Source organism: Tachypleus tridentatus, chromosome 10 (genome assembly GCF_004210375.1).
Source record: "Tachypleus tridentatus isolate NWPU-2018 chromosome 10, ASM421037v1, whole genome shotgun sequence".
Taxonomy (NCBI): Eukaryota; Metazoa; Arthropoda; class Merostomata; order Xiphosura; family Limulidae; genus Tachypleus; species Tachypleus tridentatus.
The window spans coordinates 116,362,528-116,380,892 of NC_134834.1; the positions used below are offsets into that span (position 1 = coordinate 116,362,528).

At 30.6% G+C, this 18,365-nt stretch overlaps 1 protein-coding gene across 12 annotated transcripts in view; it reads right to left on the reverse strand.

Annotated features, from left to right (window-relative positions):
* LOC143230141 (FK506-binding protein 15-like) overlaps window positions 1–18,365 on the reverse strand; it is a 118,527-nt gene that overhangs the window by 61,984 nt on the left and 38,178 nt on the right. For 11 of the 12 annotated variants that reach the window (XM_076463209.1, XM_076463216.1, XM_076463213.1 and 8 more), the window contains exons 9-15: window positions 17,849–17,917; window positions 17,496–17,639; window positions 14,715–14,815; window positions 11,421–11,481; window positions 7,385–7,486; window positions 5,650–5,788; window positions 4,225–4,313 (exon numbers count right to left, since the gene is read on the reverse strand). In XM_076463209.1, coding sequence (XP_076319324.1) covers window positions 4,225–4,313; window positions 5,650–5,788; window positions 7,385–7,486; window positions 11,421–11,481; window positions 14,715–14,815; window positions 17,496–17,639; window positions 17,849–17,917 — 705 coding nt within the window. Of the gene's footprint in view, window positions 1–4,223; window positions 4,314–5,649; window positions 5,789–7,384; window positions 7,487–11,420; window positions 11,482–14,714; window positions 14,816–17,495; window positions 17,640–17,848; window positions 17,918–18,365 lie in introns of all 12 variants that reach the window. The other variant, XM_076463206.1, reaches the window with a different exon arrangement.

An 18,365-nucleotide genomic window follows, 5' to 3' on the forward strand; every position in this document is an offset into this window, starting at 1 on the left:
GCCAAATTCGAATTCTATGGCTCAAATTACATAAAAATGGAAAGTTTAAAATAAATATTATGAAAAATGTGGAAAATATAATAAAATATGAGCGAAATTTTGAAAAATGTGCGGCCTCGAGATAAGCCTGGATTATCTATACTAATCAGTTCTCAAATCCTATCTGTGAACACGACACTCTTTTTGTCATAACTTTTTTATTATTTAATATTTTTTTAAAATTTAAAAAGTCTTATTGTTCTTATATCAATGGCTTTAAAATTAAAGCTTTAAAATTGATACATTTTTCATGAAATATTTTGACCCCCCATTGCTACAGACCATGTGATATTGATGATATCCTGCAGTACAGAACAGGAAGAATATAAAACACACCATGTGATATCAATGATATCCTATAGTACAGAACAGGAAGAATATAAAACAAACCATGTGATATTGATGATATCCTGCAGTACAGAACAGGAAGAATATAAAACAGTCCATGTGATATCAATGATATCCTATAGTACAGAACAGGAAGAATATAAAACAGACCATGTGATATTGATGATATCCTGCAGTACAAAACATGTGTGATATTGATGATATCCTGCAGTACAGAACAGGAAGAATATAAAACAGACCATGTGATATCAATGATATCCTATAGTACAGAACAGGAAGAATATAAAACAAACCATGTGATATTGATGATATCCTGCAGTACAGAACAGGAAGAATATAAAACAGACCATGTGATATCAATGATATCCTATAGTACAGAACAGGAAGAATATAAAACAGACCATGTGATATTGATGATATCCTGCAGTACAAAACAGGAAGAGTATAAAACAGACCATGTGATATTGATGATATCCTGCAGTACAAAACAGGAAGAGTATAAAACAGACCATGTGATATTGATGATATCCTGCAGTACAGAACAGGAAGAATATAAAACAGACCATATGATATTGATGATATCCTGCAGTACAGAACAGGAAGAATATAAAACAGACCATGTGATATTGATATCCTGCAGTACAGAACAGGAAGAATATAAAACAGACCATGTGATGTCGATGATATCCTATAGTAGAGAACAGGAAGAATATAAAACAGACTACGTGATATCGATGATATCCCATAGTAGAGAACAGGAAGAACATAAAACAGACCATGTGATATCAATGATATCCTATAGTACAGAACAGGAAGAATATAAAACAGACCATGTGATATTGATGATATCCTGCAGTACAGAACAGGAAGAACATAAAACAGACCATGTGATATTGATGATATCCTGCAGTACAGAACAGGAAGAATATAAAACAGACCATGTGATATTGATGATATCCTGCAGTACAGAACAGGAAGAATATAAAACAGACCATGTGATATCAATGATATCCTATAGCAGTACAGAACAGGAAGAATATAAAACAGACCATGTGATATTGATGATATCCTATAGTACAGAACAGGAAGAACATAAAACAGACCATGTGATATTGATGATATCCTGCAGTACAGAACAGGAAGAATATAAAAAGACCATGTGATATTGATGATATCCTATAGTAGAGAACAGGAAGAATATAAAACAGACCATGTGATATTGATGATATCCTATAGTAGAGAACAGGAAGAATATAAAACAGACCATGTGATATTGATGATATCCTGCAGTACAGAACAGGAAGAATATAAAACAGACCATGTGATATCAATGATATCCTATAGTACAGAGCAGGAAGAATATAAAACAGACAATGTGATATTGACGATATCCTATAGTAGAGAACAGGAAGAATATAAAAAAAGGCTGAAAAGATTTGAATGGAGCTGTCAAGTAACTGATGGCTACAAATAAATAATATCAGGCCTATCACAAATGTTGATTTATTTAACTGTAGCCTCATTCTTTCTTTTGACATTTTCACCATAATCTTTTCCACCTGTGTTTAAAAAAACATGTCTTCCTACTCTCATTGAAACAATTCGTAACAATGTTTTTTTTAAATGATTGGATTTCATGAGATAACCAAAGACATTTCATTTTACTGACATTTGACTATCTTAATGTAAGTGATAAGTTTTAAAACTAACTTTTGCTAAAATCTGGATTTTGATTACCTGCAATGGACAAAAAAAAAGCATTGTCCAATATGGACTTTGTGCTAAAAAAATGCAATAACAATCTTAACCTAAACTAATTTGTCATTGGATAGATATTCCAACATTTGACTGACCATAAGTATCGTATGTAAGAAAGATGAAAAGAACCACACAATCCATATTTGTACCACATTCATTCTACTTTATAGTTAGCAAGGTAAAGACCTATATTATTACATCACCTAACCCATTTTCACTTGTAATTTCCCAAAAACTATAGCACAGTCTCTAGTGACAGTTAAAAAAGCAAAATTTTGCCAGTATTTGGAAAGTTTAAATTTTATCAATCATGAATACTCTCTAAGTTAGAGACAAATGATATGTACATCCTTGTCCAAATATATTTATAACTTTTATTAAAGAAATATTACTGTTTCAAACACTGCCTAAAATTAAATGTATAACTCTTTTTACACTTTAACCCTCGAAATATGGGCCTAACTCTTCTGCACATTACAATTTATAGTTATAATCAAAACTTAAACAAATTTATTATTAATGTATGACAGTAAAATGCTCATCAGGAGTCTAGTTTATGATTAAGATTTTTATATATTATTTTTTAAGTTTCAATTCATTGATCTAAACAGAAAATATTTAAAACTATTTGCTCTTCATTTGATGTGTGTCACACATGATACATCCATGTTACTGAAGTCTTCTATTCTTCTTTATATAACTTCAAGTTACAGCAACTACGTTCACTTATTTTAGATGCAGTCTATAAACAATTCAAAGGTAAAATGTATAGGTTCAATGTGATAGCTTCTCCTGTAGTGAGAAATTAAAAAATTTTCTCATCTCATGACAGAAGCTCTACCAGTTTATACTTAACGTTCAAGGCAGTTTTGGAAACTACATGCTGTTATTGACAAATGTTTAACCAACATAAAAAAAATTAGATTCAAAGCTTCAACAGTCCTTTTGAAATTGACACCAATAGACATTATACTAATATGAATTTTATTATGTATGTCTTGGTATGCAAGCTAATACTAGTATCAGGTAATGATATTTTTTCTGCCTTAAATAATCAGGTTAGAAAACCAGTTAAGTTATAGTATTTTTGAGCATTCTTCTAACAACTTGTGTATTATTTATGTTTTAAGATGAATATTCATAATTTAATTTATAAGTTGAGAAAGACTTGGAGAAAAAAAATGAGGTAACTAAGAAAACATGAACCAAAAGCTGCATGCATGTGTAGGTAAGTCAGCTGAAATCTAATGTCATACGAGCAGACACTAAAACTATAAAATATAAATAAATGTAAAACAGGAAAGGATGAAAGATTCACAGAAGAAGAAAGATACATGCTGTTCATATTGAAAATTTTTTATCACTGTATAATACTAACGATTTTGGAACAGTTTGTGGTAGGGTACAGCAAATAACAAAATATAAAGTTTTACTTTTCATTTAAGAGGTTTCAAAGGTTGAGATAAAAATAAGTATTACATTGCTCTCAGATTGATTCAGTAATTTCAGAAATTTACAGATAAAATTTTACTATAAATAATTTATATAAACGTTTGACTTTTGTAAATGAGTATATAATTTTACTGAAAGCACACCAAATTTCCTGAAGATACACTTAATACATTTGGAATTCTAGTGTGTGAAGAGTCATTATTTAAGTTTATGTAAAGTTATCAACTCATGCCTCGAAAGTTAATGCAGGTAAAGGTGTATTTCTCATTGTTTTTTTCTATTTTACTGCAGTTAAGAAGGTCACCATTTGTACAAGAGGCTAAAAGAAAGGAAAATAAACGTCTGGCTACCAGAAAAAAAACATTACGTGGAAGATGTCGTAGCTGTTTTGATTCATGGTCTTTATTTTTTCACATTAAAAACTATTCAACTAAATTTTGAGTTTATCAGGCACAATATTGTTTAAAAAGGCTTAAAGCTGTGTTATTCTCTTTATTGTGTAAAATAAATGTAATGTTTAATTAATGAAGTTACACTTGTAATTTAAAAAATTATATGCAAATATTCCTGTTATCTACAAATTTATTTCTAAAACAAAACAGTATTGTAGATATAACAAGAACTTACAGGGTACTGTTGTTGATGGGTAACAGCTGGCTGGTACAATGCCATCTGGTGGTTTGTAACAGCAACGGATTGATGGGTTTGTGGCAGAGCTGGAAATAATTCCATATATACAAGTTCTATTGTCACACATATTATCATTACTACACATAAAATCACAGCAAAACAATTAAGGTTTTAAAATAATAGACAAAACTTTACGATAATGCAGTAGAAATCTAATTGTTTATAAACTTACCAAATAGAGCGACTAGGAATTGGATGATAAAAACAATGCACCCTTGTGATAAAACATTAAAACGTCTGTGAAAAAATCATTTTACTCACAAAAGTAGGTTGAAAGGCCTATCAAACTAATACACCCCTTATAGTACATTTCTGTTGGTATTTTTCCCACAAAGCTGGAAATCATGCATAACTTTATTAAGAAGTATACAGAGTACATTTATAAACTTTTCCACAATCAAATATTATGTTAGCATAATGTGCTTCCATATACAAGTAACACATGTAAGACACACAGATCTTAACATAAATAGGTACACATTTCATATGTATATTAACTAAACAATTATCTCTCAAGTCAGTGTTAATTACGTTATACATTTCATGTCTATGACAACTGTTATTTCTCAAGTTATTGTTAACATACACAGGTGCACATCTCATGTGCAGTTTTGAGTTGCAGAGTCCTGCTTTCGTAAAACCAACCATTACAACATAATGTTAACTTACTGAATACCACACTGATACAATCACCTAAACATGAGGAGATAGTTTACAATTAAAAATGCTACTTTAGTACAACTACCTAAACAAGGTGAGATAGTTTTCACTTAAGGGTACAACTTTGGTACAACTACCTAAACAAGGTGAGATAGTTTTCACTTAAGGGTGCTACTTTGGTACAACTACCTAAACAAGGTGAGATAGTTTTCACTTAAGGGCACAACTTTGGCACAAGTACCTAAGCAAGGTGAGATAGTTTCACTTAAGGGTACAACTTTGGCACAAGTACCTAAGCAAGGTGAGATAGTTTTCACTTAAGGGTACAACTTTGGCACAAGTACCTAAACAAGGTGAGATAGTTTCTACTTTCAGGTAATACTTTGGTACTAAACAAGGTTGGTACAACCACCTAAACAAGGTGAGATACTTTCTACTTTCAGGTACTACTTTGGCACAGCCACCTAAACATGATGTACAAGTTATTTTTTAAATAAAATAATAAAAATCATAAATATAAAAATTTAATTATAAAAAATGTGTTGTTATAAATTTTAAAACAGAAGGTCTGTTAGAAATTATAATTGGCAATTGGACAATAGAAATACAAAATCATAACAAATTCAAACAAAGTCTGCATGACAAACAATATTAGTGAAGGTGTCTATAATATCTTAGGTTACCAAATAACTTTTGCGTTACCCTGCGTTACACCAGGCTGGAAAGAATGGACAAGATTCGGGTTGAGAGTAGATGATGATTTCAACTTTCGTTGTTCTAAGGGCTGATGTGACAGAGGAAGGACTGGAGGGGGTGACACTGAGGAACGAGGATGATCACCCTGTTGATATTTAAATTTTTCATTTGCTTTAAATCTATCATCAAAATTGTCTAATGTCTTGAATGAAAACTGTAATACAGCCAGACATTTTAAACTTTAATATACTTACACAATGAAGACCTTTTTTAAATATTTCAGTAAGACAAGTATCATCAAGTTTTAATAAATACCCTTCTTAATGCAAAGTAGCACTCTACAGTCTTAGGACAGAGGAAATATTTCAATTTTGTAACTATATTTATATTTTTCACAACAAAACTGGTTAATTTTCATGTTCGTAGTTGTTTTTTCTTTTTATAATACAACTGGTCAAACTATTCCATGATGACCAGAAAACCCATTTGTAGAGAAAATTATATTGTAAAAACGGCTGGTATGGGTAGAGAAAACACTATGTAGAGGAGCAAACAACGTTTCGACCTTTTTTGGTCATCGTCAGGTTCCCAAAGAAAGAAACAGGTAACTGACCAATAGCTGACCACATGTTTGAAGGGGGTTGTGTAATTGAGTGTAGGAATGTAGAGGGTGTTCTTAGACATTTGATTATATATTAATATAGATATAATGGTGTTCCTTTGTATTGATTTATTTTGGGCTTGAATTGTTGTATAAGTAAGGCTTCTTTAATTTTGCATTTGTTTCTTTATTTAGTATTTGGGTGTTTTCTATGGTTATTCCTACACTCAATTACATAGCTGCCTTCAAACATGTGGTCAGTTACCTCTTTCTTTGTGAATCTGATGATGACCATAGAAGGTCAAAACGTTGTTTGCTCCTCTATATAGTGATTTCTCTACCCATACCAGCCGTTTTTATATATATAATTTGGTCAAAGTATTAATTCCATGTAACATGGTAATTGTTATATCCTTAGTTATTAGAAATTTCAGTAAATGAATTTGTAAGAAAACAGGTTTAGAAAAACAAAATCTGACTACTGATTACCAGCATCTAAATTTAATATCTCATTTCCAGTTAAAATGAAAGACAGCCATCAATAAACACTACAATCAGGAATTATCAAATAACTATTTGATTATATAATGAACTTAGTGCAAATGAAGTATTATTTTTACTTCAAAAAAGTAATTTACATTTTGTTCCAAAGTAACTCAAGTATCTTCCTTTTCAGAATTTCTCATACAGTAATAAAATTACTTTATTTACAGAGTACAGATTAACTTCAAATACAGAACTGTAGTACAGTGATATTTAGTGATAACTATTACAATTAAATTTAGGACTTTATGCTGCATAACATTACATCAAGTTAATAGTGTTACTTGGTCATAGTCATAACATAAACTTCTGATTTTCTGCCTTGAAGGGTTCCTTTACATTAAAATATCACAAAACCAACAAGTTCCAAAGTTATTTGATGCTTGAAGTATCATAAAACCAATACATTATAAGGTTAATTGATACTTGGAGTATCACAAAATCAATACAATGTAAACACAGAGACTAAAAGGTAGTTCTGATTCTTAGTTTTAAGGTATTACAAGTTAACAAGCATAAAAATAAAATACATCCAGAGGCAGTAAGGTCAATGGAAAAAGAATTAGTAAGTTATAGTTACTGAAAAGAATAATCTACCTCTATGTCTGACTCACTACTGAGTTGTCCTGCAACAGGTAGTAAGGACATCCCCAGTTTTGCCACCCTGGAGATGATCTGAGCTTTATCACTCTTAGGGCTCTGAAATACAAATAACCTTGTCTCAATAAACATCCTTAAAAATCTAGTAATATATAAGAAACTAATGCTCTTTTGAAGACCTGTAAAACCATAACTAATAATGATATCCTCTTGCTTCAATACAACATGCATAATGTTCTTCTCCAAGACTTTTAAAGCCACAAATAATCATATACATGTACTAAAATTTGTAGCCACAATAACTACCAGATGTATCAAAAGGCTGGTATTCTGTATGGATCACCATTGGTACAGGTCTGTTTGAGGATAACCATCCTTGCCAGTCCTCTTCAACAGTTGCACAATGACACAAGAATGGTCATAAATCCCAGCAAAGCCAAAGCTAAGTCCTGCCCACTTGTCAACGAACATGCTGAAGACCAGCCATCACTATCCTTTGCTGAGACAGTTATCATAGGAATAACCTTTGATAGACAGTTTACCAGATATATTAACAACTTGTTAAGTAGAGATACTTGCAGCAGCTAATAAAGAGATGAAGAATATCACCAGCTTATTTTCTTCTGAAGTCTCATCCTAGATCATGCTGTATCAATGATTACTATGAGACAAATGACATACAAAATTTTCTTAGACTAGTCACAGGGTTTATTTGACATCTCCAACACAGCTCTGTTATACCTCTGTAAAAATCTTCACTAGGGCAATATTTTCCAAACTAGTGGCCAGGATGGTGGTGGTACAGCCTTTTGGAAAGAGAGCTTAAAAATAATGATGGAAAAACAGGCAACAGTAATATAACAAAACTATCACTTTGCTCTCAAAAGTTAAATATTTGTTTTTTTATTTACTCACTCCTTTCAAGCAATTTTAAATAAAAATTAAAACAGGTAAGAAAATGGTAATTTTTACTGTCATCACTTCCATAAATTTTATAGTAAAGGGAACAGGCACGGCAGAAACTTTGCTGAGTCAGGGGAGTGCCACCAATTAAATTTTGGAAAACAGTAAACTAGAACCTTGTCCTTTCAACTAGGATATTCAAGCTATACAACACTATCATGGACATCAGCCAAGCAGTGGACCTATATCCACTAGATCTCATTTGGTATAAACATCTGATGCCACTGGGATTACTGGACATCAGCTTAGATACAAATGAACCACAGATAAATAGTGAAGCATTTATAAATGATGTACTGATAACACATTTCAGTGTGAAATAACCATTAAGCAACGGTGCATAACACTACCAATTTCGTAACAAGCATATCCATGTGTAATTGTCCCTAATGAAGAAGAACAAGTTGTGATTTAATTGATTCACATGTTGGGTGTATGCAACAGGCATTCAAAGCATGCAAACAATAAAAAGGTTCAGACAGATTAAAGTTGAAAAAATAACAAATCTTGATTCTGCATTAAAAAAATTACTACTTGTGGTATGGTTCATCTTTTAGTGTGTATCTTATAATGTGAAAAACACACTGAATGATAGCATTTACATTAATGAAGAGAAAATATAGGAAGAATCGTAATAAATTGATAAAATTACACAAGTAGGCTCACACAATATTTCACATACATTGAAAAATAAAGAAGTGTAAAAGACACATCCATTGCTATGAATATACCTTATGGTACTCACTTTAGATCTGAAGTATTGCTATGAATATACCTTATGGTACTCACTTTAGATCTGAAGTATTGCTATGAATATACCTTATGGTACTCACTTTAGATCTGAAGTATTGCTATGAATATACCTTATGGTACTCACTTTAGATCTGAAGTAAATTCAACAATAAATATTTACTTTTTGGACATCATTGACAGGTAAAATTACTTTCTTACAGACCCTCAGTCAGTATAAGGAAAAGTGGAAATGATAGCCCCAAGAGATAATTCTATACCATGTAAAAATGTAAACTTGGTCATCTATCTGTATTAATACAAAAATACTAAAATTAGAAGTAACAATTGAGCTAACATAATATACCATTATTTTTTATTTGGAATAATACAAATTAAAAATCATTAAATTTTGAATGAGTCTGAGCAATACAAAACAGTAAAGATGAATACATAATAAAAAATACTTCACTCTGAAATCACTTTTTGTGTGGTGTTTGGAAAGTCTTTACAAAAACAAGTTTATAGTTCTTATGAAAGGAAGTATGGAAGAATGAATATGTCCAACCATACTACATCTGTCATTGGAAGAATGAATATGTCCAACCATACTACATCTGTCATACTACATCTGTCATTGAAGAATGAATATGTCCAACCATACTACATCTGTCATTGGAAGAATGAATGTCCAACCATATGTCATTGGAAGAATGAATATGTCCAACCATACTACATCTGTCATTGGAAGAATGAATATGTCCAACCATACATCTGTCACATCTGTCATTGGAAGAATGAATATGTCCAACCATACTACATCTTGTCATTGGGAAGAATGAATATGTCCAACCATACTACATCTGTCATTGGAAGAATGAATATGTCCAACCATACTTCATCCAACCATACCAACCATACTTCATCTGCCATATTCAGTGCCAACACAACCTTTCATCTAATACAGAGTACATTAAGCTGACAAAGATATGCCAGACACAGAAGCAGCTGGGATGCTATTTATGTTATCAAATTGCATGAACAAATTTGTTATAATGCGATATACAACTGATGAAAAATAATTGTTATAATTTTATGTCAGTAACTTAGAAATCAGAATTATAGTAAGGGTTAACAACAAAATATTGTTTATTGATGCAAGTAATTTACAAATCAGAATTATGGTAGGGGTTAACAATAAAACATTATTCACCGTAACCCTTATAATATGAATGAGTGAATTCCACACAGTTTTATTCCTGAAAATAATTGTAAAGCAGGTAAACTGGAATGTTTTAAAATGTACATATATCTTCACAAAACTTTGCAGATAATCAGTAAACATTAAACAAGGCATTGGTGCACAAAAAAAAACAGAATCCCAAAATTGTAAACTTTTACATACAGAATCTCTAACTTTCTAATATCCATGAGGTAATTATCAAACTTTTGTTGTTTTTTTTAAAGAAAACATTATATATGTTATTTTTACTGCTATATCTTTGTATGGGTTTGGTACAATTCTACCTACCTTGTAACCATCAAACAAAAATAGAAAATAGATATAAATTAAGGTTTTTTTGTTCTACAATTACTACTACAAATTATATTTAGTCCAAATAGCCTAAATCTCATAACATTTGACATGTATAAAACTTTATTAATTTTATTCACCTTTCAACAACGTCTGACTAACATTACAGAAATTGACTTATACGGTTCATGTACACTAATGTTACACTATCCAATAATGTAAAACTGGCCTTCACAAAATGACTATTCCTGGCTGTGTGTCAAGAAGATCAGTATTTTGTAAAATACAGTCACATTTTGGTTAGAACATGCTATATACAAGCACTTACATTATTGCTATTTACAGATAAGTTCTCAAACTTCAGTTACTTTTCTTAAACAGAAAACAGTATATAGAGGTGTATAGAGAATAATTCTCTCTTCAAGTTATAAACTTACTATTACTTTGCAGCTTGCTGTAACTTGCTATATGCCTTCTCAAATTTTCCACGTGAAGAACGTGAAACAAAATATTCTTTAGATTTATATACGTATATCAATAAAACAAAAAAGGAAAAAATGACTACATAAAGATACACCATATAATACACAGTAGAAAGATGATGTACGTATTTCCATAGATACACCATATAATACACACAAGATGATGTATGTATTTCCATAGATACACCATATAATACACACTAGAAAGATGATGTATTTATTTCCATATATACACCATATAATACACAGTAGAAAGATGATGTATGTATTTCCATAGATACACCATATAATACACACTAGAAAGATGATGAATATATTTCCAAACCTGAGACATCTGTTCAGATAATGATGCTCCACGTGCTCTTACGGAATCTTCACTACTAACACTGAAAAATACAAACAGTCACATCTCAGTTTGAATCTTTGTTTTCAGTGAAGAACCCTTACAAAACATATCAGACATTAATCTCAGTTATTTCATATGCATACACACATACCTATGATCTTTTTACATACCAACACTAACAAGGATAACAGATGTTAAAAACTTACAATTTTCTACAAAACAACAATTGTTTAATACATAATTCTAAAAATGAGAGTTTCCACTCTCAAAATACAATAAAATAAAAATAACTTACTGTATAGAATTAAAATTACTAAAAATTCAATAAGACTGAAAAACAGTCTCGTACACTCTACTTTCAACAGCCATCAATGTGTCATCATCACACATGTAATTTTTTGCAAAATAAAAACCCTTATTTGTACAATTAACAGAAGACTAATTTGCATATGAAAGAATTTCATGCCATTTACTGGTAACATTTCCATCAGGTCCATCATCCTTATTAAATACTTTACATATAAGTGCATTAACTAATCACTTGCATAATTTCACATGTAATGCAAATTGTGTGTAACAAGTTCTAAGTTTTGAGAAAAAAAAATAAATTTGTTAATCTAACTTACGGTCATTTCCCATGGACACAATTTTAGTGAATCTAATATCTATTACATGTGTTGTTTCTTAGTTACAAAGTATGCTTTACCCAGTTAACTTCTACCAGCATATCTACATCAATCCTACTTACTGTTAAACTACTGTATAGATAGATATTAAATATAAATCCATCTTCTATTTCGTGTGTTCATTCCTTAGCCACAAGGTATGCTTTACCTAACTCACTTCTACAAACAAATATGCATTAATCCACCTTAATTTAACTTTCTACAGAGCCACATATTAAATATGGTGTGTTATAATTTAGACATGCGTGCTTTACCTAACCCATTTCTATAAGCATACGTACTTACATTAAGCTTACTTACCCTAACACTATTTTCTACCCATATATTAGACATAAATACAGCTTCTGCTGAACATGTTCATTCTTCAGTTATTGAATGTTTTGTGTATCCTAGTTCTAGAAGCACAGTTGAGCTAAGCCTACTTACTCTTAAGCTATTACAAAGTGTTATTAATAATTATATAGTAGGCAAATAATTCAGTTTCAAAACACAGCAGTAAACATAATTAGTATACTTTGATTCTTCTTTACATTGTTACAAGTTTGTAAAATATTGTGGTTTTAAAATGTTAAAGTGTAACAACTGGTATATTTTTAAAGCTAATTAATAATGTACGAGTATTTAAAATTAAAATAATATAAAAGATCTTATTTAATAACTAATCACTATAACATATTATTCCTTTATTTGTATTCTATTTTCTGTAATGACAACAAGAGGTGTAGTAACACAAATAATAATGAATATCTGTTATTGCCTAGTGTTTTACTATCATTTTATAAAGTATGTAAAACAAGAAGGTAAATGTTAAACTGATTGTTTAAAATAACCTATTTTATACTGTTTTAATATAAGCATAGTTTGCTTTGCTAGTAAATGATGACTTACTTATTTGTGAAATGTAAGAAAATATTGCAACTTCTATTGCATTTCCCATACTCAACTGGTAAAATACAAAGAAGTTATAAACAGAATTTAAGCTTAACATAAAACTATAATGGATAACAGTCCTAGTCACTAAGCCAAAACTGGAATGACCACGTTTGATCTTAGTCAATAAAACAAAAACATAGTAAAAATACTAGCCCTAGTCACTAACAGAAAACAGATAATCACAACTAACTTTAATCATTACAAATAACTACAACGTTAAAACTACTGTTAATTAATGACACAAAATTGAATTGGAAATAATTAACCCTAGTCACTAACATAGAAAAGGAATAATTGAAAGTAGTCTTAATTATAATAATAAAAAAGTGAGTCTGTGTGTGACCATCATAATTCCAAGAGGATAGAACCTAGAAGACTGAAATTTTGCACACAGTATAAACTAAGTTGGCTCCGAGGGTCTGCTCGTGGGTATTATTACGTATCCACATGCATGCATAGCTGCACATCATTTTAATGAGACAAGCTAGTGAAAAACTACACAGAAAAGAAGTGGTTCCTTATATTACAAATTAAATCAAAGACGAACAAACACAGGAGTACGTGTCTGTGTGACCATCATAGAACTACGAAGAAAGAACATGAATATCTGAAATTTTGCATCCATATTAAGTGAACCCTGAGTGTCTGCACCGAGGTGTTATTACGTAACCATATGCATATGCATCTTTTTAATGAGGCAAGCTAGCAAAAAAAACAATAAGAAAGGAGTTCCTTATACCATACATTACAGATATAAAGAACAGACAGACAGATTCACATATGCATGTATACACATTTTTTCTAATGATGCAATCTAGCAAAAGAAAACCATAAGGAAAAGAAGTAGTTCCTTGTATAACAACTTCTAATGTATAGAAAAGCCATTTTGATAACAACGTATTCCAACAATGAATTTGGTATTATGTTGCTTGGCAATAAAGGTATAACCTAATATTGTTGTTAAAAGGCTAGGGGCTGAAACTACAAAATGAAATGTATAAAATAGTTGTTGTTTCCTAATTTAAAGGCTCTATTAATTACAGAGGTTTGTTTTACCCATAATGTAGTCATTTGGAATAAACCAACCTCATAACCCCAGTGAAGTCAAGTACTTTCACTGGCCACTAATGATAACTAGAATGATAAAAACTGCTGTTAATTATAGTCCCAAAACCAGATTGAAAATAACTAACCCTAGTCACTAACACAGAAAAGGAATAATTACAACCAGCCATAGACATTAATAAAACTAGAATAGTAAAAACTGCTGTTAATTACTGACACAAAATCTGTTTGAGACTAACTAATTTTAGTCATCAACAGAAATCTGGAAACAGAAAAGCTGACCAAAACAAACTGGAAGGAAAAGGACTGGACATTGCTGTCAACACAAAACAGGAATTAATAAAAACTGACACAGAGATGAAATAAAAAGAAAATTACTGGAGTCACAATAACAAAGAAAAAAAATTAAGGTTTTAAAGAGTGCTTAAGGATAAAATATAAAACTAACACTGATGATGTTTGGTAAAAAAACTACAAAAAACCTTTTATTTTTTGAATTAAGGTAATATTACAAACTTCATATGATTTTTAGGGTATTTATAATCACAAGACTATGCCATTACCACTATTCCACTGGTTCACTTTTTACCTATGTGTGTGAGGTTTGGAAGGGATTTCTGGCTTCTTTCCATCACTGGCATCACTATCCACAACTGGAGTTGAAGAACGAGAAATATCTTTCGATTTCATCTGAAATTTAATCATTTAGAAACAAAATAAAATATATGAAAAACAGGAACTACCAGGGAGGTTTTTACTGTCAGACATCTTACTTTCAATATTAAACTATAGCTACATTTCAAGACGCATGTCCCATCGTGGCAATGACCTATGGAGCACAATCTACAGAAGATTAGATTACACTAACAGCTATGCATTAGTCCATCTGCTATCAAATTATGCTCTGTCTACTCAAGAAAGAATTTAAAAGAATGAAATGAAAGTACATTAAAAGCAGAAATACAACAGCTGAAGACTTTATTTTAAAAACAATGGATAAGCATCATCAAACAAGTTAGCTGAAAGAACAGTACAACAAAACTAAAAATAAAATTGCACTTTAGAATCATTCTCCTCTTCACAGAAAAAGTCAGCTATAGATCTGCAAAAAATATAAAACTCAAGCCAGCCCACAGCAAACTAACCAACATTAAACAGACAAGTTAACGAAGGGTAAGATTCATAAGGGAGACTGACAGACACTGGGATAATGTTTGAAAACACATAATGACTTATAAAAACAAACACTGTGAAACATACAAAAAAAATTAGAATATTTCACAGACTGGAATAAAACACTCAGTGACTTATAGAAAGATTAACTGGAAAAATGGAAAATAAATGAAGTACTTCATATTAGAAAACAAAAATATATCACCGAACACATGTAAAGGAGCACAAACAAACATGCTGTGGATTAGTGAAATGAAAAAAAGACCATTCAAGAACAGAACACAAACCAATCCATAAGCAGAATAATTGTCAAGTTAGATCACACATGCTCTCAAAAACAAGGTTAGCAAAGATTCACAAAGCTGTCTACAACCAACCTCTCCTACAGGTTATCAATTCAGGAAAAGATACAACATATCTCTGTTAAAATTATGAAGTATGTACAAGTTACTACTTCAGAATAAAGATGACCTATCTTTGAGATGTATCACACAGGTACAAGTTACTACTTCAGAATAAAGATGACCTATCTTTGAGATGTATCACACAGGTACAAGTTACTACTTCAGAATAAAGATGACCTATCTTTGAGATGTATCACACAGGTACAAGTTACTACTTCAGAATAAAGATGACCTATCTTTGAGATGTATCACACAGGTACAAGTTATTACTTCAGAATAAAGATGACCTATCTTTGAGATGTATCACACAGGTACAAGTTACTACTTCAGAATAAAGATGACCTATCTTTGAGATGTATCACACAGGTACAAGTTACTACTTCAGAATAAAATGATGACCTATCTTTGAGATGTATCACACAGGTACAAGTTACTACTTCAGAATAAAGATGACCTATCTTTGAGATGTATCACACAGGTACAAGTTACTACTTCAGAATAAAGATGACCTATCTTTGAGATGTATCACACAGGTACAAGTTACTACTTCAGAATAAAGATGACCTATCTTTGAGATGTATCACACAGGTACAAGTTATTACTTCAGAATAAAAATTTGTGTTTGTTCAACTGAATGTGCAATGGGTTAGTCTAAGTGGAGAAGTAATATTGACTGTAGTTCCAAATTTATGAAATGTGTCGTCACAAAATGCAGCAAGCGTTTAGTCAACAGTACAAGTATGCTATCCAAAAACAAAATTATATATGGTACAAAGTTTTCATCTGTAAAATGGTAAAGCCACAGTATATATGGTACAAAGTTTTCATAAAAAAGAGACATCTGTAAAATGGTAAAGCCACAGTGAAAGGTGTTGTTAATGTGAACAATAAAATGCCTTTTGTTTGCTTAACCTCAACTTAAGTGCTATCTGAAGGGTTTTCCCATATTCCTGTATATTGCATCTACTTTATCCTCTACAAAAATACAAACACTTACAAAATCAAAAATGTAATGTGACATACTGATAATTTTGAAATTAACTGCATAATTCCATGCTGAATGGTACTCTACACAATGTCGAGGAATGCAAACTTTGACTCCTATATGTGCACACTGGATTAACGTAAAACATACAAAAGTTACCTCAGAATAAAGACATATCTCTTTGTTTAAAACGTCACATATGTATAAGTTATTATGCCAGAAGCAAGACATGGTATATTCATTTGTTTAAAATGTCAAACATGAACAATAATCAATCAAGAATAAAGACATGTCTATGTTTGATATTTCATGTATGTACAAGTTATTAGCTAGTACAAATGAAATAAAATAAATTTAAAATGACAGAACACAAATTCTATTAAAAGTCTTAACTACAACACTATTCTGAACTGTCAACCACGCATAATGCCACATTAGTGAGGCTATTAAATAAAGAACTTACTATGAAACAATGCTAGAATACACAAACAGTTTAAAACAAGTGGAATTATTATGAAACGTGATGTTCCTACAATATAATACTTTGTATTTCTTTCTTAAATTTGAGTGTGTCTGTAAGGTGTACATACTATGGATTATATTCAAATAGCTCAAATTATTTATTTATAAAACTATTAAAAATGTTTTAATCAAAAATCATAAAAAATAACATTCAAAATATTTAACAGCTTCCAAATTACTTTTATCACACAAGTACATTGTAATATGTGTTCTGCATTTATAAGGAGTTGAGTCACTTAACATAAACACAATAAATCTTAATAGTTACTGAAACTTAAAAACAAACCTTTTTGACTTGAACTTCAAAAATAAGAATGCTATTTGGTGGAATTTTGTTGTCCACAGTCGTAGATCCATACCCAAGAGATGGCGGAATTATAAGTAACCGCCTACCATTTTTTTTACAGCCAATCAGACCTTCTTCCAGTCCCTATATTTAATAATTTTGTGAAAATAAATATTTGATACTCTATTATTAGGTTAACTTTTAAGTTATTATATATCAATCAGTTAATTGTATTCAAAATTAATAAAATAGTTGTAATTAAAATACCTTTAAATTTAAAAGGTATATTGTGGTGTGCTAACATTTTTTTAGTACATTATAATCTGTATATAAACATTCAGTTTCTCACATACCTTAATGACTTTGCTCTTTCCCAGTTTTATCCTCATCAGCTTTTCAGAGTCACTATCACTATGAAACACCTGATAAAAAGAAAATAAATTATGTTACAAAGTATTTTTTGTATAAAGAAAATCAGATTTATATAAAAGCATGCTTAACAGCACATCCAATATTTGTAGCTGTGTAGAACTAATTAAACAATGTTCTAACAGTTTCACTTATCCAAAAATAATACTTATTACTTGAGAAACAATTAACTCAAGAGCAATTTCTCAACATTTCTTATTTGTGTAAAACAAAAACGTATTTGTGCAAAACCCCCTCTTAATATGTATTTATAACTGTTCTTAATTTTCTAGAAGAAATAATTTGAAGTGAGATATGACAGATCTTCCAACTTACCTTGAAATTACCCATAACACATCTTTTGTATAACTTAAAATTATTTGCAACATACCTTTCAATTACAAAAAAAACTGATTTAACTTACTTTTAAGATATGTATTTTGTAGAGAAGGATAATTTTAA